This window comes from Dreissena polymorpha, chromosome 1, assembly GCF_020536995.1.
Source record: "Dreissena polymorpha isolate Duluth1 chromosome 1, UMN_Dpol_1.0, whole genome shotgun sequence".
Lineage (NCBI taxonomy): Eukaryota > Metazoa > Mollusca > Bivalvia > Myida > Dreissenidae > Dreissena > Dreissena polymorpha.
The window spans coordinates 165,127,281-165,146,332 of record NC_068355.1 but is presented as its reverse complement, the minus strand read 5'-3'; the positions used below and the strand labels follow the sequence as shown (position 1 = coordinate 165,146,332).

Genomic DNA, 19,052 nt, shown 5'->3' with positions numbered 1-19,052 from the left:
GAAGAAGAAGATGATGATGATGATGATAATCATGATATTGGCATAGATGATGTTTTCATGTGATCAGTGTTATTTTCCTGCAGGGCACCAGAAACACCATAGAATATCTACTGAAGGTCATATCTAGACTGCGGCCCATGAAGGAGGAGACGCTGGTGAACATTCATGAGAAGCTGCTGTCCCACTTGTGCCACCAGTGGGTGGTGTGTCATGGCATGGACTCCACCGACAGCTGGGCCGGGTCCACACGCAGTCTCACTGAGAACATCAAGGAACACTGGGACGACATGAGGCCCGAGAGGTCCGAGCAACTCTTTATTTTCTTTCATAGACTTCAGATGGACCTGCATGATAGACAGCGGGCAAAGTTTGAAAGTTATTGAAAGCTTTTGGAATGGGGAGGGGTTTCCATGAGTTTGCAGGTTTTTTGGGTTTTATTCAGTCTACTGTTGTGTGGTTGTTTTTTGATGACAGGGTGTTTGTGTGATGATAAAATTAACCAGAATGGCTTTATGGAACAGGAAGAAAAAAATATACTGCTATATGGTGCAGTCAGCATCACGTTGTAGGGTTTTCTTGTTATATATATTTAGGAGAAAGGAACAGAGCATGCCAGAATTTTTTTTGCTTGTAAGTGGAATTTACAAATTTAATAATATATTTTACTTTTATTGAAAATATATTAAATTTGCTCTTCAAATATTCTCTGTGATGTTTTAAGATGGTGAGTTTCTTGCCTAATGAACATTTGGCTTAATGCATGTGCATCACCCTCTGCAGTCGAGTGTGTTACCCTGTAGAGTCCACTGCAGTCGAGTGTGTTACCCTGTAGAGTCCACTGTGCATCACCCTCTGCAGTCGAGTGTGTTACCCTGTGGAGTCCACTTAGGCTAAACAGGGCCCGTATTCACCAAACAATTCTTAGACTTAAGTCTAAGAATAAAGAAAATTCTATAAATTAGAATATTCAAGAATTTCTTTAATTTTGAGTCAAACTCTGCAGTAAACATCTCTATCTATATTATTCTTTATATAGAACATTTTGTTAATGACATAATCACAAGTGGAGGCCTGTATATATTTAAACACTGAACACATTTTTCTTGGTTCTAAGTCTATTCTTTATTCTTAAGTCTAAGAATCGGTTGGTGAATACGGGCCCAGGACGATTTAGAAGAGACTTCCTTCAAACAAAAACGTTTGCAAAGGCTAATCTGGGATGACACTTTACGAAAATAAATTAAGACCAGTTTTTCCATAGCGCTGCTCAAATATGTTGCCAGTTACACTGGTAGAGATGGGATACTCTTGGATGAGAACTGGCTCTGTTTAATAGGGCCACACATATGTTAAGTTATCACCCCTCTGTCCATCAGTCTGTCTGTCCATCCACATTCATGTTTTTATTTCATAATGTTTAAGCTGTTTATTTGAAACTTCATGGGTTACTAGGTCTCATTTTTTAGAGGGGCAGTGCATTAGATTTATACTGTTTTTATCAAGACCTCCGAATCAATTGCATATAGTGTGAGTAGATCACTTTGTTCTCCAGTAAAGGAGCAAAAACCAAAAGTTCTCAAATCTAATATGCATGAGTGAGTGCCCACATCTTTAAGCATGCTATAAATCGGGCCCCCTTGCCAATCCAATGAAGAAGCTCTTGTTGTTTCTGTAAGAAACTGGTTTGTTTCTGTTTACAGGATCTGTGATATTTTTTTCTTTGTTGTTGTTTTCTTATCATTATGGTCCGTGCGGTGTCAAAAAGGGGATTAATGCATGTGCATAAAGTGTCGTCCCAGATTAGCCTATGCACTCTGCACAGGCTAATCACTTTCTGCTTTTATGATTTTTTATTTTGTAAAGAAAGTCTCTTCTTAAAAAAATCCAGTTTAGGTGGAAAGTGTCATCTCTGATTAGCCTGTGCAGACTTCCCAGGCTAATATGGGAAGATTCTTTACACACATGCATTAAACTCCCTTTTCACAGAGCGTGGCTCAAATTTTATTAATACACGTGTTTATTTCAATGTCAATGTTTCATGTAACAATGCTGTAGATGACATTGTTGATACACTCTAAGTTTCAAGTGAATCACTTGCATTGTTTACAAAGCTTCTTTGAATAATTTACATGTGAAAACATATGAGCTGGTTTTTGAGAAAACCGGGCTTAATGTATGTGTGCAAAGAGTTGTTCCAGATTATCATGTGCTGTCCAATCAGTCGAATCACTTTCCTACTTAAATGGATTATCATTGAGAAATGACTTCCTTTAAACAAAAAATGCAGATTATCCTGTACTGTCCTCACAGTCTAATCAGGGACAACACTTTCCTACTTAAATGGATTATCATAATGACTTCCTTTAAACAAAAATGCAATCAAAGCAGAAAGTGTGGTCCCGAGGTATTATGTGTAACCTGCAGGCTAATGTGGGATGACACGTAAAGCACATGCACCAACCCCATTTTTCTCAGAATAAGGCTCATATGTGAAAACGAGTCATCACTGTCAAACTTGACAGACTAAACCAATTCCAGGGTAACTGACATACATACTTTTTAAGTTTAATTTAGAAACAAGTAGTATTTTGTTGATGCAATTGCATTCCTCTTGCATTTTCATAGCATCTATTACAAGACTGGTAACAAATACATATTGAAATACATATGCACCACATTTTAAGGCATATGTTATCTATAATATTATAGACAGTGACATAGCATAGTAAAGTGGAAAAACATAATTAATATTATTTAAACTCTCTTTTACTATCATGTTAGGAATCTTGCATTTTTCTTTGTTACTGTTTGTAATTTACTATTTCAATTTCAAAACAATTTTCAAGTTATATTTTTCATACCCCCACAAACGAAGTTTAGGGGGGTATATAGGAGTGAACTTGTCTGTCTGTCGGTCTGTCTGTCGGTCCGTATTAGGTGTCCGCTCTCTAATTCAAGTTGTTTTCATCCGATCTTCACCAAACTTGGTCAGAAGTTGTATCTACATGATGTCTAGGCCAAGTTCGAACATGGGCCTTGCCGGGTCAAAAACAAGGTCACCGGGTCACTTAGTGCGTTTTAAACATTCAGAATGTTGTCCGCTCTCTAATTCAAGTAGTTTTCATCCGATCTTTACCAAACTTGGTAAGAAGTTGTATCTAGATGATCTTAAGGCCAAGTTCGAACATGGGCCTTGCCGGGTCAAAAACTAGGTCACAGGGTCACTTAGTACATTTTACACATTGAGCATGGTGTCCGCTCTCTATTTCAAGTACTTTAAATCCAATCTTCACCACACTTGGTCAGAAGTTGTAACTAGATGATGTGTAGGTCAAGTTTGAACATGGGCCATGCCGGGTCAAAAACTAGGTCATGGGGTAACTAAGTGTGTTTTAAACCTCACCATGTTGTCCGCTCTCTAATTCAAGTAGTTTTTATCCAATCTTCACCAAAATTGGTCAGAAGTTGTATCTTGATAATGTCTAGGGCAAGTTTGAATATGGGTCATGCCGGGTCAAAAACAAGGTCACGGGGTCACTTAGTGCCTTTTAAACATCACAATGTTGTCCGCTTTCTAATTCAAGTGGTTTTCATCCAATCTTCACCAAACTCGGTCAGAAGTTGTATCTAGATGATGTCTAGGTCAAGTTTGAATATGGGTCATGCCGGGTCATAAACTAGGTCACGGGGTATCTTAGTGTGTTTTAAACCTCACCATGTTGTCCGCTCTCTAATTGAAGTAGTTTTCATCCAATCTTCACCAAACTTGTTCACAAGTTTTATTTAAATGACCTCTAGGACAGGTTTGAACATGGGCCATTCCGGGCCCAAAACTAGGTCACGGGGTCACTTAGTGCGTTTTTTAACATTCAGCATGGTGTCCGCTCTATAATTCAAGTAGTTTACATCCGATCTTCACCAAACTTGGTCAGAAGTTTAATGGAGATGATCTTAAGGCCAAGTTAGAACATGGGCCTTTTTTGGTTAAAAACTAGGTCAAGGGGTCACTTAGTGCGTTTTAAAAATTGAGCATGGTGTCCGCTGTTTTTTGTGAAGACGACATGCAAAATATTATGTGTCAATGCGGCATGTGGGGGTATTCGTCACGGCTCTAGTTTTCTTTGAATTAAATTGTCATTTATTAAAAATACATTTTGCTAACTGTTATTGTTTATTAAGTACAGTCATTTTGATATGTTTTCAGTTTTGATAATATTTTTATGTCCCCCACTATAGTAGTGGGGGACATATTGTTTTTGCCCTGCTGTTGGTTGGTCTGTTGGTTGGTTGGTTTGCGCCAACTTTAACATTTTGCAATAACTTTTGCTATATTGAAGATAGCAACTTCATATTTGGCATGCATGTGTATCTCATGAAGCTGCACATTTTGAGTGGTGAAAGGTCAAGGTCATCCTTCAAGGTCAGAGGTCAAATATATGTGGCCAAAATCGCTCATTTTATGAATACTTTTGCAATATTGAAGATAGCAACTTCATATTTGGCATGCATGTGTATCTCATGGAGCTTCACATTTTGAGTGGTGAAAGGTCAAGGTAAAGGTCATCCTTCAAGGTCAAATATATGGGTCAAAATTGCTCATGTAATGTCACTTCTGCAATATTGAAGCTAGCAATTTTATATTTGAAATGCGTGTGTATCTCAAGGAGCTGCACATTTTGAGTGATGAAGGGTCAATGTCAAGGTCATCCTTCAAGGTCAAACGTCATATAGGGGGACATTGTGTTTCACAAACACATCTTGTTTAAATATGTAAACAAGGAAACATACTGTTTTTAATCATTACAATTTCCTTGTACATTCAAATTCAAATATGAAAAGATAATCACAAATGATATGAAAGAGGAAGTTAATCAGGCACCCTCTAAATGAATTAATTATAGAAGTCATGAATCAGGAAGAAACCCACTGAAAGCAATATTTAACAGAAAGGATGTTTATTTATAAATGAAGCCTGTGTGTGTTGGTAAAAACATGAGGCTCAGTCTTACTTCCACAATTTCCTGTACAAAGTTCTTATTCATCCTCTTTCTTGCACCTTTCCAATATCTTAGACCACAGTCATGAATTGATCTGTGTTATACTGTTATATACTGATTCTATAGCAGTATTTCAATTTAGTTATTGTTTAAATTAAAACAGAGCATAGTAAAATGTTATTTTAATTAAAAAACGGAGAAAACCTTATGTATGCAAGAACAAATCATTTTCGCATTGTCTTTTCTGTACAACTTTTTTACTTTAGTTTATTGACCAATGAACTTCAATTCGTCAAATAAGCTTTAATTTAAAAAAAAACAACTCAAGAGAGCATTCTTAAGATATTCTCTGAAGACATCTAGTACTGGTTTTACACTGTAAGCAGACTTTTGCTTATCAGTAAGACTTAAGATTTTATGCAATCATGCTTAAATTAATATGTTAACCAATGTTTGAACTTTTTTTTTTGCAATAGCTCTTGTAAACATATCATGAAAACTAGTTTATTCAAATTGTATGTTGGGGAATGATCAGCTTATTCAATCACTGGGTTTGTACAAAGAACTGTTAAAACTTATTGTAGACAAAATGTGTGAAGGTTCATGTTTGATTTAATTGTTTTAATATTTGTATGCAGCTGCTGTCACTAAGTGATTAATTTGTTATAACTCCACGAACGAAGTTTAGGGGGGTATATAGGAGTGAACTTGTATGTCGGGCCGTCTGTCTGTCTGTCGGTCGGTTGGTCTGTATTAAGTGTCCGCTCTCTAATTCAAGTTGTTTTCATCCGATCTTCACCAAACTTGGTCAGAAGTTGTATCTAGATGATGTCTTGGTCAAGTTTGAATATGGTTAATGCTGGGTCAAAATCTAGGTTATGAGTTCACGTAGTGCGTTTTAAACATTCAGCATGTTGTCCGCTCTCTAATTCAAGTAGTTTTTATCCTATCTTCATCAAACTTGGTCAGAAGTTTTTTCTAGATGACCTCTAGGCCAAGTTTGAACATGGGCCATGCCGGGCTAAAACTAGGTCGTGGGGTCGTTTAGTGCGATTTTTAACATTCAGCATGGTGTCTGCTCTCTAATTCAAGTAGTTTTCATCTGATATTCATCAAACTTGATCAGAAGTTTTATCTAGATGATCTTAAGGCCAAGTTAAAATATGGGCCTTGCCAGTCAAAAAATTGGTCACAGGGTCACTCAGTGGGTTTTAAACATTGAGCATGGTGTCCGCTCTCTTATTGAAGAAGTTAACTTCTGATCTTCACCAAACTTGGTCAGTAGTTTTATATAGATGATCTCAAGGCCATTTTTTAACATGGGCCATGCCGGGCCAAAACTAGGCCACAGGGTCACTTAATGCATTTTACGCATTCAGTATGGTGTCTGCTCTCAATTTCAAGTACTTATCATCCGCTCTTCACCAAACATGGTCGGAAGTTTTATCAGATGATCTCTAGGCCATGCTGGAACATGGGCCATGTCGGGCCAAATCTAGGCCACGGGGTCACTTAGTGCGTTTCACACATTCAGCATTGTGTTTCCTATTTCAAGTACTTTTCATCCACTCTTCATGTGGGGGTATTCGTCAAGTCTGTGACAAAGCTCTAGTTAGTGATTGGAGAGAATACCTTCACAAAGAAACAATTATTATACATGAAAATGCACGGGTCCAAATTTATAAGCATTGGAAAAAATATCATTTGACAATAACTTTCTTTAACATATGACATATGGCATATAAACAAACGAATTATGTCAGCCCATTGATGCCAAGCTTTTTTCTCCCTTTATTTAGAGACACAATTTTGTATCTATGTATACGTTGGAGAAATAAAGCATTGTTCTGACTGTTCTGTTCACCTTAACTCACCAAAGAGAATTTATTACACATGTCATGGTTACAACATTTTAATTTTGTTATTAATTTTGTTCCATATTATATTTTGTTTATGTTTTATTTATTATCTCTTTGAAATTAATTTAGATTGATATTTGATGCAATCAAAACACACTAGTTGAAAATTTGTTGTGAATTTTATTCTTATGAAATAAATTTATAAAAATATATTTCTGACTTTGTACTTTTGTGTAAATTCAAGATATTTTCACTCAAATTTCTCTCCTACCAAATGTAATCAAATGATTTTGATTTATCAAAATGAAGGTTGCCAGGCTTTTATCAGTATTTTACTTCTCCAATTATTGCTTGACACTGTGTACAATATCCTTGTGACTACCGGTAAGTAGTGATATTTGTTCCGTCACAGACAGTGACAGATATTGGTGAACTCAAGTGAGTGACTGACAGAATTATCAGAGCAATCTTGTTGAAAGATTTCTTTAAGTAATGTATGGCTTCAATATAGATATATGATTTTTGAAAGTACAACTTTATAAAATTTATTATGCTAATGCTCAAATTAATTTAAATCTATTGTTGATAATATGCTATTAAAAAACAACTTATTATCCCTCTGTTTATCAAGTCTAAATGACAATATTCAATATCGCATCTGCCATGTGACTAGAAGGTCCTCAGGATCAAACCCCAGTCAAGCATTCTCCAGATCTCAAGACATGTGTACTGGTTCTTCTGAGAAAACAAACTCAAGAGTGTCCCAAAGCCCAAGTTGGATTGCGTCATAAAAATGTTGTTCAGATCTTCAAAGGTTTGGACAGATTAATGGTCTCACTGGCAAACATTATGATTCCCCATCAGAGTCTATGAATTCAGAGGCATGTCTAGAGCAACACTGGTTGGATATGTCATAAGGCCCATATTTGCACGATGCAAATCATATAATTATGAACATATGAATAGACATTCTAGCTACATGAATAGACATTCTAGCTACATTTTTCTGTTAATTCGTCTTCTCATTAGTTAAGTTTAAGCTTGTGATTAAGAGTAAACAAAATCATACATAATCAATTCTTTTTATCCATATGTTCATCTTACAAAAATTAAAGCACATTTTCATATTATAATCAACTCAGGGCTAAAATCTAGAAAATTGTGCTGGATTCACTCATAAATCATCATCTTTGTACCGGTAAGCATCTCTTAACAACTCCGATCTGTCTCAAGTGCTCCATCATATCATGCAGTTCAATGACTGTCACATTATTGGATGGTATAAACCAAATGTACCATGCTCTGAGAAAAGAGGGTTTATTGCATGTGTGTACAAATGTAAAGTGTTGTCCCAGAATAGCCTGTGCAGTCTGCACAGGCTATCAGGGACGACACTTTCCGTTTTGATGATAAAATCTAGTTAAGGCGGAAAGTGTCATCCCTTATTAGTCTCTGTGGACTGCACAGGCTAATCTGGGACAACACTTTACGCGCATGCATTAAACCCCCTTTTCACAGTGCACAACTCAAATGTATCTTAAACACATTAACACAACTATTATGCTTAATTCACAACTATGTTTTATTAGATTTTATTTTTGATCTCATGGGTTTCAGTACAACCATTTTTTCGGAAATATATTTATTATGTTTTGAACTGTTGATTTTCTATAAAAATACAGATATACCTTATTTATTCAATGTTATATATTATCCTTTTTTTATTTGGTTCATTTTTATGCCCCCAGCATCCACAGATATTAGAAGGCATATAGCCATTGGTCTGAATGTTTGTTTTTCTGTCCTTACTATGGTTAACCCAAAATGATATGTTTTGTCTTATATCATACATTTTTTCTACAAAGCTCATACTTTCTTGGATGATGTCTTTGAACACTTATCAACATATCATCTGACCTACTTTAGGACTATGACTAAGTTAGAAGGTCAAAATTCTTGTTTGACCAAAAATGACATGTTTTGTTTATAATCAAAACATGCATTCGATGCCAGATTAAGCACTGTAAAGGCCCCTAGGCAGTAAAACATTTGGGGCCCAAGCCCCAGGCATCTAGTCAGCCTAGTGTCTACTAGAACTCTATTCTGAGCCCCCTAATGAACATCTCTAGCAAATCAATACGGGTTTGCGAATAATAATTGATTCTAACTTGATAAGAAAATGTCAAGCCTTCAATTAGAAAATAAAAATTATAAAAAAAACTAGCTTTGTCAAGTCATAAGATTAGGCAAAGTAAGTTATACAAAAAAATATTTTGTCACAGTCTCATGGGTCCCTTTCAAGTCGCAGGGCCCATAGGCAGTTGCCTACTCTGTCTAATGGGTAATCTGGGACTGAATGTATTCCCCATAGTAAAATGACCCTTTCGGCCAAGGGTGGTAACTCTAGTTTGAAATTTGTCAAAATTAAGAGCTTTTTCACACTTAGAAATTTACATATGAACTATAATGGCACGTTAAAAATGTACACATGATCTATAATGGCAGGTTAGAAATTTACATTTGAACTATAAGCAGGTTAAAAATTTGCATATGAACTATAATGGCAGGTTAGAAATTTACATATGAACTATAATGGCAGGTTAGAAATTTATATAAATTATGAACAATAATGGCCGATTAGAAATTTACATATGAACTATAATGGCAGGTTAGAAATTTACATATGAACTTTAATGGCAGATAAAAAAAATACATATCAATTATAATGGCAGATTAGAATTTTACATATGACCTGTAATGGCAGATTACAAATTAACATATGAACTATAATTGCAGATTAGAAATTTACATATGAACTATAATGGCAGATTAGAAATTTACATATGAACTATAATGGCAGATAAGAAATTTACATATGAACTATAATGGCAGATTAGAAATTTACATACAAACTATCATGGCAGGTTAAAGTATTTCTCAGGCATGGCTTGAGTCATTTCATGGGATCTAAAAACATTTATGAATAATATTTAAATGAACACAAATGCCCAGTTATGGTAATTCTAGTTTGAACTTTGTCAAAATTAAAGACCTTTTTACCTTTAGAAATTTCCATTTTTGCAAAAATGGCAGGTGGAAGTAACATGACCACATCAGAAAAGGTTGTTAACTCTAGTTAAAAATGTGTCAAAATGAGGGGCATTTTGACAGTTTGAAATTAACATAGGAAATGTAGACATGTTACAGTTCATCAAACGTACATATTTTCATTAAACATCACTTGTAGATACCTTGTAACATGATGAAGACCCTGACCTTGGCATAGTGTATAGGATGTATTGGATGGGTGGGGTCAAGGTCACTGTTTCTAAAAATGACAAACTATATTAAAAGCTAATTTCTCTATGAAATTAATACATGGTATCCAGACCCAGCTTTTGATTGCATATGGGGGGGGGGGGATAAGGTAATTGTCAAGATAATGATTAGTAAATAAGGAAACACAGTTTCTACTTAATAACTAAAGATTAAATTAAGCTATTGCAATGAATTTGAATACCTTATATCCTTATAATAAGATATTATACAGTATATCACTTATATATAAATTGAGCTTTTATATTCAAGCTATGTACATAAATTCCCAATGATCGCATCTTGCACGGAGTTGCATATGGGGTGAGAGTGACCAAGGTCAAGGTAACCTAATATAAAACAATGGGTTTGGCTTAAGATCTCAATAAGGAATTGAACTTTTGTTAAGCAATCATACATATTATATATGAGCTGCACTCTGTGAAAAGGGGGTTAAATGCATGTGCTTAAAGTGTCATCCCACATTAACCTGTGCAGTCCACACAGGCTAATCAGGGACAACACTTTTCGCTTTTTTTATATTTTTGTTTAAAGAAAGTCTCTTCTTAGCAAAAAAGCAGTTTAGGTGGGAATTGTCGTTCCTGATTAGCTTGTGCGGACTGCACAGGCTAATCTGGGATGACACTTTACACAACCCCCTTTTCACAGAGCACGACTCATATATATTGTTGAAATAAAATAGTTTTCAAATAAGGAAAGTACTTGGTAGATAAAATAACCACCTACCTAGTATTTTACAATTTAATAGGTTTCAACCCACATGGTGTTGAATGGACGTTGCTCAATTATTTTCCTTATGGTTTTAATTGCTTTCATACATTGTTATAATTCGGACTACCGGTACTTGAATGAGTGGCAAGTTAGAGACATTTTTTAAGTGTTTTGGGGAAAATAATTATAATTACATGCATACTTTATTCATTGATAGTATGTATGGTCAGTGAAGAGTTCCAATCTCAAGATTTCTGTGAACAAATATAACTATACAGTAAAAGTAATAAAAGTGAAAAATGACATACATTTAACAAATTCCATGACATATACTGACAAAATTCATCATGAGTCAATGTTTTACATGCTGTCAAACATATTGTTTGGTGTGGTGTTTTGGTTTAGATTGATTGAAAAATTAAATGTATGTTCTATGTCAGTTTAAATTACAATTAACAAACATATTTTCCTATAGATAAATGATTCGCTGAAACATTTTGTTAAGCAATCATGCAAATGCCACTCTATGTCCCTTAACATCAGTAATTTGTAATTAATTGTACTTGTTCCCATCATTCAAGCCGCGTTATGAGAAAACTGGGCATAATGCATGTGCGTAAAGTGTTCTCCCAGATTAGCCTGTGCCGACTGGGACGACACTTTCCGCTTTTATGGTATTTTTAGTTTCAAAGAAGTCCCTCCTTACCAAAAATCAAGTTTAGGCGGAAAGTGTCGTCCCTGATTAGCCTGTGCGGACTGCACAGGCTAATCTGGGACGACACTTTACGCACAGGCATTATACCCAGTTTTCACAGAACGGGACTTATATGATCTAGTAATTAAGAAGTGCTGACTCGTGTGGAGTGATTCTCATAAGTGTCGCACAGTGTGTGGGGTTTCGAATATGATTGTTTTGGGCTAACGGATTCATATTGTTCATGTTTAAACAATGAAAATCACTTGTTACTAATAACTTGACCTGTTCAAGTGTCCAGGGGATATAGATATGAATTGCTTTGTATTGGAACAATAATACTAGGATTGTCAATTCAAGCGTTTTCATATTTGCCTTATTATAATCATGACAGGATACTATATATGGTTGATACAAATTGGTTACTGACCAAATCTTGTTCAACAACTTTTTTTCCCCGTCCACCTACACATGCACATGAAAAAGTGACTATGAAATTCAAAAGCAACTTATGGCTTGTTTATGTTATTTGATGTTGTTTGATGTCACAAATATATTGTTATTATGCAGACATATAGTGCAATGCAATAAGAATTGCCTATGTCTGTTTGTCTGTATGTACCCGGTACATAATGTCCCTGTGCTTTTGTTCTCAACTGTGTCACCCTTAATTGCTACATGTACAGTACAGTTCACGCAAAACAAACATGTACGTGGATTATGCTTAAACTTTTCCAAAAGCTGATCTTAATTTGTAGAAGATTGTAATGAAAGGAAATTTGACTGTGACGAATTTTGGCGGAATTCTAAATTCCACCCAGATTTTGCTAAAACCTGAACCTTAATAACGGCATTTTGGCAGAGACCAGTTTTGGCAGACTTATGGCCTTTGGTCTTTTTTTCAATATTGAATCAATCGAATAAGTTTACCAAAATCGTCTATACTCAGCTGCTTTTTAACTGCACAGAGGATATCGCTTTAAAGGGGCCTTTTCACGTTTGGGTAAATTGACAAAATTGAAAAAAGTTGTTTCAAAATCGCACATGTTCTTGTTAGTTATGATATTTGTGAGGACACAGTAATATGAACTGATTTACTGAACATTTACCATGCTCTAAAATAGCCATTATATGCATCTTTTGATGATTTAAAAACCCGAAAATTATAAAGCGTTGCAACGAGAAACGAATTAATAATTTGGTGAGTTCTGTTGTTGTCGTTTAATTTTGTGAAACTACGAGGATTGCTTATATAAAGTATAAATTATATCCGTCATTTTATCTGGAAGGATGGTCAAGTGGTCTAAGTCATGAACTTTTTACTCCAGGACTCCAGTGGTTCGAGCCCTGCTGAGGGTACCTTTTTAATTTTATTCTTGATTTTTTACTGGAGCTTTTTATATCCAATGTTTACATTTATCAATATAAAGCATTTATTGACAAACTTCAAAACATGCAAAAATCTGTGAAAAGGCCCCTTTAACTTCCACAGCTCTAATGTGTTCCACAGCTCTAATGTGTAGACGATAGTTAAGGGATGATGCCTTAGTCTAAATGTGGCAAAATTATTACCCTTTATCCTTTTTTCCACATAAGAATATATGGTGGTGACAAGGCATCTTTTTCAAGTTGGTAAATTTGCTCAATTTATATAGCGTAGCAACCCATGTGTTACAATGAGCAAAGAATTATAGGTGGAACACATTTTGTTCAATAATCAAGCCCTTTTTTGATTTTTTTTCATTTGATTTTTTTAATCTATACCTCTTCAACTGACTTATGAATTTATATAAAAGGTGTCCATTGGGACATCAGTGTCTGTGACATCTAGTTTGGATTGCATCAATTTTGCTGGGATATTCTCCGTAAGGGAAACAAAGAATATTTTATTTTTTTAAATAAATCTAGTAGATGCAGTTTGCTAACATTCTGTTTGCAATGTCCTCCACTTGCAAATAAACATTAAGGTAATTGGTTAATTAAGCTATGATACCAACAACACCAGCAGTAATTTACAAGTGCTAGCTGTATATCTTTAGTACTACAAAGTTTCAGAGTATGTTATCAGCAGAACTGATTACAACTGATATAAACATCCCTTTTTAATGATCACATATAAATAGTAAAACTTAAATGTATATACTGACTTTATAAACCAGTATTAGATTCTAAAGTTCCTCTTAATGGCATGTGTAAATATTATTTGCACATTCGTACAAAATACATAAACTCAGATATAAAATCCTAATTTAAGCTTGTAAGCATAAGTATCAATCTTTACATGGTATCAAAAGACATTTGGCAGCTATAATATAATAATCGATGTCTAGATATTAAATCAATGTTAATAATAAATTGGAAAACCAGTGGCTTTTTTACAGATAAGTACTTAATATATACAATCAAGTTAATCAGGGTTCAACATCTTTAAAATGAAAAAAGTGGTGAACAAGTCACCCCAAGTAATAGGAAGGAAATGGTGACATGTACTGGTAGATTACAAGTGGGCGGTCACTTGTTGGGATGATACTTCAAACTTCCTGCACATATAGGAAGCAAAACAACTTTGGGTGTTTCATTTAGCAAATCCTTATTAGGCTGTTAAAATCAGCTGAAATAGTTTATATTAAAACAAGCCAGGAATGCTGTCATTTTAAAATGTTTTGTGTGACGTGATAAGCATTAAGCATAAGGATACAATCGAAAATAACCTTATTTGTGAAATGTATAAGATATGTTAAATAAATAGGAATAACTAGTGCCCTAATTTATTGTAATGAGATGTTAAATTATTAGGTTTGAAAAGTGAATGAGAGTTATATTTATGCCTTCATTGTGGGAATTCAATTATGAATAATGTTAAAATAGTATAAGACAGTGCTGTGTATTTGTATGTTTTCTTAATTCTGTAAAATTGCAATCAGCTATGTGAATCTCAGTAGTTCTTGTATTAATCATTTGATTCCTGGGAGTGGAACATAACAAGGCTACCATGATTCCAGGTGGTAAAACTATTTTGTGTCTGCTGTTGTTTGAGTGTTGTGTATTCCTTGGAGGTATCAATGGTCAGGGTCGCATTCTCCTTGGAGACTTTGATACCCAACTGGGACTGACCGGTATTGTTGCCCTGGAAGATGGCTTGACGCTCATTGTAGCAGGACGAAATTTTATTTGTAGCATCAATACTTCTTCAGCAAATGTCAACCAGACGGTGATTCAGAATGTGACCACAAGACCCAGTTGGACTTCGGGACAAGATGATATCACGGTGGCAATGATATACAGCAGGGAAACCGAACGCTTGGTTACCTGTGGCAATAGTCGTGACAAATGTGATGTCAGAAATGTATACAATATATCAGAAATAAGGTCTGAGTTTCCATTTCCCATAAGCCATCGATCTACAGCCAGTATGATATTACGTTTTGCCAGTGAGTATTATATGTTTGTGGCAAGACCAATCACGGAAATGGAATTTAAAACAAAAGGATGCTGTAAGGATGCTGGTGTTTTCTGGTACAAACTGAACCAATCCTTGGTTTATATGGATGAAAACGCTATTACATTTAAATTTTCAGAAAATGTGACAGTAAATACTACAACATTCATTAAAGCAGTTAGTGTCGATACATTTCGCATTTTCTTCAGCCAACAGCTTGTAATTAACGAAGGTAAATATGTAAGCAGAGTTGCACAAATGTGTCAGCAGACAGATAACGTTGCAAAGGATACTTATGTGGACATGCCGTTAGAGTGTGGGGACTTCAGACAACTCGAGGTTGTGGAATTCTTACGTCATTCAAAACTCTTTGTTACAGCATTTAGCAGGGGCTCAGATGCTGCTCTTTGCTTGTATTCCTTCGAAGACATCCAAATAAAGTAAGGTTTCTTAACTTACATAGAGTGTAAATAATAGCTGAACATTTATTGTGATCATTAATTGTTTGTATTGTTTCAGTTGTACTATGTTAAACGCATCATCATAACTACAATTTTACCGAAAAGTAAACTTCTTAATTTTCGTTTGGTTGTCTCAAAAGCTGGGGTTTTTTTATAGTCAAACCTAGTACTTAAGATGTATTGAGTAAGATAATGCAACGCTCCTCGAAAATGGATGAAATTCACAACTTCCTGATCTCAGGGCAGACAGCACTGTCATCCTATAATAACAAAGTAAACAAATAGCATTTACAACTTCGGAACGTGCACACCACCACTTTCTCAGACCTATAATATTATTCAAGTATAAGCTTACTTTTCAGCAGAAACATCTATACGCCACATTTGTTTACTTTAAATTTTCGAGTCAAATGTAGGCTAATGTACAAAATTCAATATCTAAATGCGTTTTCATTTAAAAGCAAGAAGAGATCAAATGAGGATTGCACTGGCCGTATCGTAATTCTTCCAAAAATTGGGTACGAGTTGACCAAATCGGGTACGAGTTGACCGAAGGTACGAGTTGACTTAGGTACGAGTTGAATAGCTTCGAATCTTCCCGCCATCTGTCAAAGTCTTATGCAGTCTCTAACCTTCAAGTAAAAGAGTGAATTTCTAATAAACAACAATGTTTTCCCTACCACATGCACACATAAATATTCAAAAATAAAGTCATGGCAAGTGTGACCCTACAGAGAACCGTGTCTTAAAATAAATGATGTTCATGTTTTTAGAGAGTATATTGTAACCTTGATCATAATGAAAAAATAGATAAAAATGATCAAATTTACGGCTTTTGAATATTCTAAAATTCTTCTCTGTATTTATTGTGACTATATTTTCGAAGAACGCATCGGCATTCTTCGTGTAAAACGTGTCTTCATTCCGGGAGTTCCCCGTTCGATGACGTCATCGCCAGATTTAGCACTGGAATATTCTTGTTTTTAACAAAACAGATTTTCGATTTTTAAATAATCATTTCAACTTGTTTTTCCATTTGATAAAAAAATAAATGGTATGCCAATTTATTTACTTATCTCAACAAAAAAAATTAATGAACTGGCGGAGTCTATAGAGGCTATGTTACAGTATGCATGTCAGGCTGTGACAATAAACTAGGACGAAATTAATCTGTTATAATACCATCAATACAAATGCGTGCATTTTGTGCAGCGTGTGGTTTTTCTAAGAGATATGACAAAATACCATGTAAGTATAATTGTGTATTTGAATTTGTCCGACGCGTTAAAGAAAGGCTTAATTACTGTTGTACTCACTGTGGTACAAGAGTAGTCCTGTGATCAGTTTTCCACAGCTGGAACGAATGATGACCAAGAATAATCCGGGTTATACGATGATTTTCTGTATTGACGACGTTCGCATGTAATACGTAAAGATGGCTTACAGGAAGAGAGAGCGTCACGGGGTTTTCACTTCCTTTAGCAGGGAGTTGTGTTCGTACCAAAACCGCTCCGTGCCGCACCCCCCCCCCCTGACGTTCGCTTGTAATACGTAAAGATGGCTAACAGGAAGAAAGAGCGTCACGGGGTTTTCACTTCCTTTATCAGGGAGTTGTGTTCGTACCAAAACCGCTCCGCGCCACACGCCCCCCCCCCCCCCGTTCTATCAAAATGGAGCTGGTAACACCATCATATTGTCTCCACTGTATAATCTTCCCCTATCAGAATACAGTGCCCATGTGGTAGTGGTGTAAAGACCTCAGTCTGGCCATGCCGACCAAGAAATTATATTCATTAGTACAAAAGTTTCATCAAAGTTTCATTAAAATGGATAACATTTACAAAATAAATGCGTTTGCGAGCTAAGGAGTTTAACTCCCATGTCTGTCTTCGCCGACCTGGGTAGATGCGTTTGCGAGCTAAGCAGTTTAACTCCCATGTCCGGCTTCGCCGACCTGGGATTACATCTGGTACAGGATGCGGGTGTTGGCTGAGGTGAATTCGAGGACTTCTTCCGCTGTTTCCACTGTTACTCGTCTGACCTCCAGTGCAACCTCTCCAATAAAAGCTGGGGTGCTCGCACTTACCTGCAATGGTCTGAAATAGGGAGCATCTGTTTCAAGGACCAAATGGCCCTTCGGAATCCTCCTAAGTGCCGTTTTCTGGTAGCTATCAATTAAACTCCCTAACCAAACCAGTTACTCCGAAATAGCATTTCGGAAATGTCTCCAGCCAGCTCACAACTAGCTCCGCAGTTCCGGTAAAACAGTGGAGAAGAATACGTTGGATCGGGGCAACATTGGCTCCCATTATTTGTAGACAACTTCTCCACAGTGCTGATCTGCAGCGTCTCGCATGTGCACATTCACTAGTCGGATGAGCATACTCAGTTGTAGGACCTTCACCAGGATCTCTCCATGTAATAAACAGGCGGATGCGCGTGAACATCGGTCTAAACCGATCTCTACTAGAGCCACGACTGCTTTAAACCTCAGAAGGCTCCTGAGCTCCTCGAACTGCACGTTCTTAGGAGTATACTAGCTGCCGATCCAAAGCCTTTCTTCCCAGGATCCCAGGTCTTATATCCTTACCTGAGGGGTGCAACTTGGGGAACACTATTCTCAACAGTCATATTCATTACACATACTTTGGGTTTTTATTCATGATTGTATAATGTCGGAGAATTTAGTGACAGTTGAAGAACTACAACTTGATCATGGTCTTCTTCTGTTCTTATTTCTGACCTATCAGATTCAGTTGGGTTGTCATCTGTTACCATGGTTAGCTTAGGTTTTTCCCTCTCCTCTGTAGATTGGTCTCGCTGTGCGTATTCCTGAGGGCGAGACAGCTGAACCTTGTTTTCATTCTCTGGGTAATGAGGTGTATACTGATCTCCCAATTCTGTCTCTTGGAACAGACGTTTCAAATCTGCCTCGTCTATACCTGGCTCATTTGCAGGCGAGTTCAGAGTGCAGTCGGGTTTATCCCGACCGATACGCTTCTCATTGAACAAACGTCGATGACTAAGTCCATGTGTTACATGGTTGTACTTCTTGACCTTTTGCGTGGAAGTCTTCCTGCCTCGAATTTAATCCCTATTTTCATCATGGACTGGGCTATTTAGCACAGGGGTCGGGCTTCTCCCTACTTGTCTGACCCAGAAGAGTTTAAATGTTCCTCGTTCTCTTCCTTTCCCTCAGTAAATTGGACTTGTTTACTGCTGTCACTTTTGCGGCGCGGACAGTCTGTAATGTAATGATTTTCTTTGCAGTTGAAACACTGAAGTGTTAGAGGAGGTCTGTTCGGGGACGGAGATTCAGAGCGAGTTTGTCTGTCAGGATGGCGCTTGAGGATGGTATCAACAGAGGTCTTAATCTAGCTGATCTGTTGTTCAATTGTTTCAAGACGTTTCTCACAGGCACCCAATCGATTCAGTGTACTCTGACCAGTTGGGCTTTGTGACTCCTCTTTCACTGAATATAAGGACCAGCCTTGGCTAATGTCTTGGACAGTTGTCTGTCTTACATCTCGTTTGGCACGGCCATGGACAGCGGTG

General features: G+C 36.4%; 2 protein-coding genes across 21 annotated transcripts in view; both read left to right on the top strand.

Moving 5' to 3' along the window:
- The window catches only part of LOC127859379 (protein tyrosine phosphatase domain-containing protein 1-like), a 67,224-nt gene extending 60,156 nt beyond the window's left edge, over positions 1-7,068 (top strand). For all 5 annotated transcript variants that reach the window (XM_052396767.1, XM_052396751.1, XM_052396761.1 and 2 more), the window contains one exon: positions 84-7,068. In XM_052396767.1, coding sequence (XP_052252727.1) covers positions 84-383 — 300 coding nt within the window. In that variant the 3' untranslated portion in view covers positions 384-7,068. The remainder of the gene's footprint in view (positions 1-83) is intronic.
- Positions 7,069-14,132: 7,064 nt separating this feature from the next.
- LOC127859321 (plexin-A1-like) overlaps positions 14,133-19,052 on the top strand; it is a 154,696-nt gene continuing 149,776 nt past the window's right edge. For 3 of the 16 annotated variants that reach the window (XR_008039333.1, XM_052396693.1, XM_052396687.1), the window contains exon 1: positions 14,144-15,476. Coding sequence is in view for 13 of the 16 variants with exons in the window: in XM_052396693.1 (XP_052252653.1) it covers positions 14,590-15,476 (887 nt within the window). In the remaining 3 variants the exon portion in view is untranslated. Of the gene's footprint in view, positions 15,477-19,052 lie in introns of all 16 variants that reach the window. The other 13 variants (XR_008039312.1, XM_052396617.1, XM_052396724.1 and 10 more) reach the window with 12 other exon arrangements.